The 5,515-nt window shown below is 40.8% G+C and overlaps 1 protein-coding gene across 1 annotated transcript; it reads left to right on the forward strand.

The window, feature by feature from the left end:
- The first annotated feature begins 4,477 nt into the window (after positions 1-4,477).
- LOC138873739 (uncharacterized) lies at positions 4,478-5,029 on the forward strand. The gene has a single exon (XM_070152216.1). The coding sequence runs from the start codon at positions 4,478-4,480 to the stop codon at positions 5,027-5,029; it is 552 nt and encodes a 183-aa protein (XP_070008317.1).
- The last annotated feature ends 486 nt before the right edge of the window (positions 5,030-5,515 follow it).

A 5,515-nucleotide genomic window follows, 5' to 3' on the forward strand; every position in this document is an offset into this window, starting at 1 on the left:
TCTGAAGTTGAACAAGAAGATGTGTCCTACAACAACGGAGGAAAAAGAGAGAATGTCCAAGACTCCTTATTCCTCTACCGTCGGAAGTTTGATGTATGAAATGGTATGCACTCGACCAGATATTTCTCATGCAATCGGTATTGTTAGCAAATTTCTCAAAAATCCAGGAAAAGAGCATTGGGAAGTTGTAAAGTAGATAATCAGGTATCTAAGAGGAAGCTCACATGAATGCTTATGTTTTAGAGGATCAAATCCAATTTTGAAGGGCTATACAGATTCTGATATGGCAGGTGACCTTGATAACAGATAATCCACTACTGGATATTTGTTTACTTTTTCAGGGGGAGCTATATCATGGCAGTCTAAGTTGCAGAAGCGTGTCGCACTATCTACAACTGAAGTAGAGTATATTGCGGCTATGAAGTTGGCAAAGAGATGATATGGCTCAAGATATTTCTTCAAGAATTTGGATTGTGACAGATGGAGTATGTTGTCTATTGCGATAGTCAAAGTGCAATAGACCTAAGCAAAAACTCCATGTACTATGCGAGAACAAAACACATCGACGTCAGATATCATTGGATTTGTGAGCAAGTGGAGAACGAATCACTTCAGGTCAAAAAGATTGACACGAGTGAAAATCCTGCTGATATGTTAACCAAGGTGGTACCAAGAGACAAGTTCGAGCTTTCCAAAGAACTTGTTGTCATGCGCTCAAACTAGAATCTCCGATGTTACCTCCTTCAGGTGAATGAGACTGGAGGGGGAGATTTGTGGGGTACATCCCATCAATTAAGGAAGACTTTCTTCCTTTTGTTAATTGTTCAAAATTGGCAGCAAACATTTTTCTTCTACATTGTCAAAAAGGGTAGGCTGCAGAAGAAAAATGTTAAATGTAGTAGGCGTGAGAGAGAGAGGCTCCGCCTATAAAAGGAGAGCTTCGGCTCTCATTTCTACACACCAAAATCTCAGACAATACATCTGAGTAAGAGAGAGCAAGGTATTCCATAGACTATAAGAAAATAGTCTGTGAAGAAAAATAGAGTGTGAGAGATATTGTAATGAGGTGGAAAAAAGTAAAAGAGTGTTTTTTCTTTTGAGGGTGTAGTGGTCTTAGGAGTATTTGTACTCGTTACTACACAGTGTAAAATTTCTCGCTATAGTGATATCAGTTGCTCTTCTTGGCCGTGGTTTTTTCCCTTATTCAGAAGTTCCACGTAAAATCTTGGTGTCATTATTGCTGCATTTCTATTCTTGTTGATTTAACCATAATTTAGTGTTCCGCATTTATCACTAATACTGTTAATATTATTTTTGTGGGTTTATTATTCGCAACACAATGAATATAAGCAATAAATGAAGTAATGAAATCAAGAGAATATGTTAGAGAACAGAGAGAATGTTCTTGTGCATTTAGTATTGAGCAACAGATCCCTGCATAATAACAAGGATCCCCTTTATATATGAGGGGGGAATCCCAACATGGTACAAATGAATTAATTACAAAGATATGGAGATGGTACATCTAGTAAATGCCTTGATTTGTTTTTTGGACTAGTCCACTAAACTTTGTCAGCCCTATTTATGCGCCTTGGGAACTTCCCACTTTCTCTCCGTAACCGTCAGCCTGTATTGCCCCGAGGCCGAGCGTCGATGGCCCTCGAGGGATGGAACTTGATCGTGGTCTCGAGCCTTCGAGACATGCTTACGAAGCATCGTAACGACGAAAAATTGGACCCTCCGATTTTATTGATAATAGGCGAAATCTAGGTGATTTAGCTATTGTTTATGCTTCCGCTTGATTATATTCCAATGACATATTATGGTTAATTTATGAAAAATAGGCTCTAATTGTGATATGTATACATTGCAGGATGAGGAGCCTATATGATGCTTTCAAGAGGATATTGGAATGATTTATGAGCAAGAACAACCCCTCGGAGTCGAGTGCGTGCAAGGACGAGACGAAAAAAAGGACGAAATAAAGCTCCAGGTGCGCGAAGAAAGCGAAGTCGCGCAGTAGTTCGTGCGTAAGAAAGGCCAAGGCAGAATCATGCGAGAAGAAACGCGCGAAGTTATGCGCGAGCTCGAGCGTGTCCGGTCCGAAAAAACGTTATTTAGGGGTAAAATTGGAAATCTGGAGGGAAACCCACTTAACCTATATAAAGTCAAGCTCGCCCAAGGTTAAAGTATCAAGTTTTTCATAGTTTAGTGGAAGAAATAGAGAGGAAAGAGGCAAGGAGGAGTTTTGACCATCAAGTTTTTCTTTTCTTCTCTTGTTTTTTGTTGTTTTGTGATGAAATTGAACTTATTTATGATGAACACTAGTATGAGTGGCTAAAACCCATTGTTTTGGGGTCATGGGTGAAACATGAATGTTTTTGTTTGAAGTTTAATTCTACAAAGTTGGTTTATCATATTGGGTTGTTTATTTAATTCTGCGTTTAATTATTTTGCTGAGTAACTAACAGTGAAATACTATCTACGAATCTTTAGTTGAACTCGAAAGTGGGAACTTTAGATTGCATATAGAATTAAATAGAGCAAGTTCTTGAACCCGGGCCTCAGGGAACGGATTTGCAATTGGGATAGACATATACCCAATTGCCTTGCTTGGTTGAAATACAGGAATTGTAAATACGTTCTTGTTAATTTTAATACCATAGACATATAGGCGTTGAGTTGACTTGAATAGGCGAGTAAGAACTCGACAGATTCTTATGAGTAATATCAACCCTGTCAATCAATAACCCAGATAAATTGATTAGTCATTTTGAGCCAAGAACACAACACGATTGTTGACTATGCCCGTGACCCTGGAATATCTTCTCCTACTGTTTGTTACTCGTAATTGCGATTCATTTGGGTACTTGAGTTAGTTAGATTAATTCTTTATAGTTTAAGTAGTAAAACAATTACATCTCTCTTTAGTGAACAATCTCTTGGGTAGATAAAGAAATTGGGTTTGAATCAGGCAACAGTTAATCATAAATCTTCGTGGGAACGATACTCTACTCACTACTCTATTACTTGACGATCACGTGCACTTGCGTGAGTGTTTTGGTCGCAACAAGTTTTTGGCATCGTTGCTGGGGACTTAGAAATTAGCTACTTGACTGAATTGAGCTTTTATTACTTATTTATTCGAGTTTTAACTTTTAGTTCACTTTGTTTGTGCTAATACAGGAGTTTCTATTGAATGCGAAGAAGTAGAAGCGCAAACAATTTCCTTCCTCTCGATCCCGAAATTGAACGAACACTTCACAGATTGAGGAGGGAGGTGGACGCGAGAACCAGAATTGAAAGAGAGTTGGACATCGAAGTTCAACCACAGCCAATTGAGATGGCAGGTAATGAGGAACGCGTGGTGATTGAAGCCACAAGGCCCAGTTTGGCTAATATGACCCAGGCTATTGTGAAGCCTGACATCACTGGGCACTTTGAGCTGAAACAATACATGGTGCAGCTGATCTAATCCACGGGGCTGTTTGTGGGTTTACCTCATGAAGACCCGCAGAGGCACATTCAAAATTTCTTGGAAATTACGGATACCTACAACTATCGGAACGTTTCCAAGGACTATGTCAGGTTGACACTTTTCCCCTTTTCATTGATTGGGGAAGCTAAGGAGTGGTTGAATAAAGAGCCAGCAAATTCAATCCGCATCTGGGATGATCTGGCAAGGAAATTCTTAATCAAGTTTTTCCCCACTAAGAAAACAAAAGTATTAAGGAGTCAAATTCTTGGGTTTGAACAACGAGCGGGCGAGACACTGGGTCAAGCATGGGAAAGGTACAAGAAGATGCTTAGAGACTGTCCTCAAAATTGCCAGACGGACGAGGTATTGGGTCACACTTTTGTAGATGGGTTAGATGATGCTTCAAAGATGAATCTTGATTCCGCTTGTGGGGGTAGTTGCATGGCCAGACCGTACAGTGAAATCCAAATCTTGTTGAATAACTTCACTGCTAATGATAATAACTGGCAAGGTGAGGGTGATTCACAAAAGGCAGTTAAGCAAAAATCAGCTGGGTTACTTGAGTTAGACGAAGTGTCAGCCATGAGAGCTGATATTGCAAAGCTGGCCAATTAGATGACTAGGATGACAATGCAGCAACCACAGACAATGCAACACGTACAACAGATGACTATTTACTGTGAACTCTGTGGCGACAGTCATATGAGTGATATGTGCCCCACGAATCCAGAATCTATCTATTATGTGGGGCAACAGAATAGAGGTCCGCCGAATTAGCATGCACAATACGGGAATTCTTACAATCCAAATTAGAGGAATCATCCCAACTTCTCATAAGGTGGAAATCAGCAGAATCAGAATTAGCATAGACCCCAAGGGAATTTCAATCAGCCTCAAAGACCACCCCAACAAATGGAAGAAAGTACCAATGATCTGCTAAAGAAGTTGTTGATTGACAATCAGCAACTCAGGACCGACTTCAGAAATCTTGAAAGGTAAATGGGGCAGTTAGCAACAAATCAAAACACTAGACCTACAGGCGCCCTCCCCAGTGATACAGAAAAGAACCTTCAAGTGAATGCAGTTACACTTAGAAACAGGAGGGAGCTAGAGGAAGTGCCAAAGAAAAAGAAAGACAAGCCCATACCTGATGGAGAGTTGATCCCTAAAGTGACTCAAGAGCAAAAAAATGTTGCTGAAATTTTAGAGCCCGTGGAGGCCCCAAGACCACCACCCCCTTTTCCCCAGAGATTGCAGAAAAGGAATGATGATCGCATGTTCACAAAGTTCCTCTCTATGTTGAGCCAGGTTCAATTGAATATCCCACTTGTTGATGTGCTTCGTGAAATTCCAAAGTATGCTAAATACATAAAAGATATAGTGGCTCATAAGAGAAGATTAACTGAATTTGAGACAGCGGCACTTACTGAGGAGTGCACTTCAAGGGTCCAAAATAAGCTCCCTCAAAAGCTTAAGGATCCCGGCAGCTTCACGATTCCTGTGCGCATTGGCAATATTGATGTGGGTCGTGCTCTTTGCTATTTGAGGTGAGCATAAATCTAATGCCCCTGTCCTTGTTCAAGAAACTGGGCCTGGGAGCTCCAAGGCCCACTACTGTGATGTTACAGCTGGCTGACAGATCGATAGCACACCCTGAAGGGGTGATTGAAGATGTGTTGCTGCAGATTGGGAAATTCATCTTCCCTGCTGATTTCATTATCCTCGATTATGAGGCTGATGAACTGGTTCCAATCATATTGGGGCGACCTCTCTTAGCTACTGGTGATGCAATTATCAAAGTGAGAGAGGGAAAGATGATTTTGAGGGTAGATGACGAGGAAGCAGTTTTTAATGTCTATAGAGCAATCCAACTTCCCCGCCACTACGAGGAGCTCGTTATGATATCTGTTGTTGAGGCCGATGAGGAGATTCATTATTCGAGTTTATATCTAGACGATTCTCTAGAGAAAGCACTTATGTTACTTGATAGCCTGGGGGCTGATGAGGAGGTTGAGGAGATGATGCACATCCTTGATA

Source organism: Nicotiana sylvestris, chromosome 7, assembly GCF_000393655.2.
Source record: "Nicotiana sylvestris chromosome 7, ASM39365v2, whole genome shotgun sequence".
NCBI lineage: Eukaryota > Viridiplantae > Streptophyta > Magnoliopsida > Solanales > Solanaceae > Nicotiana > Nicotiana sylvestris.

Bases quoted from the DNA above. Each gene is read 5' to 3' on its own strand.
- LOC138873739 (XM_070152216.1), top strand. From the start codon at position 4,478: ATGGGGCAGTTAGCAACAAATCAAAACACTAGACCTACAGGCGCCCTC.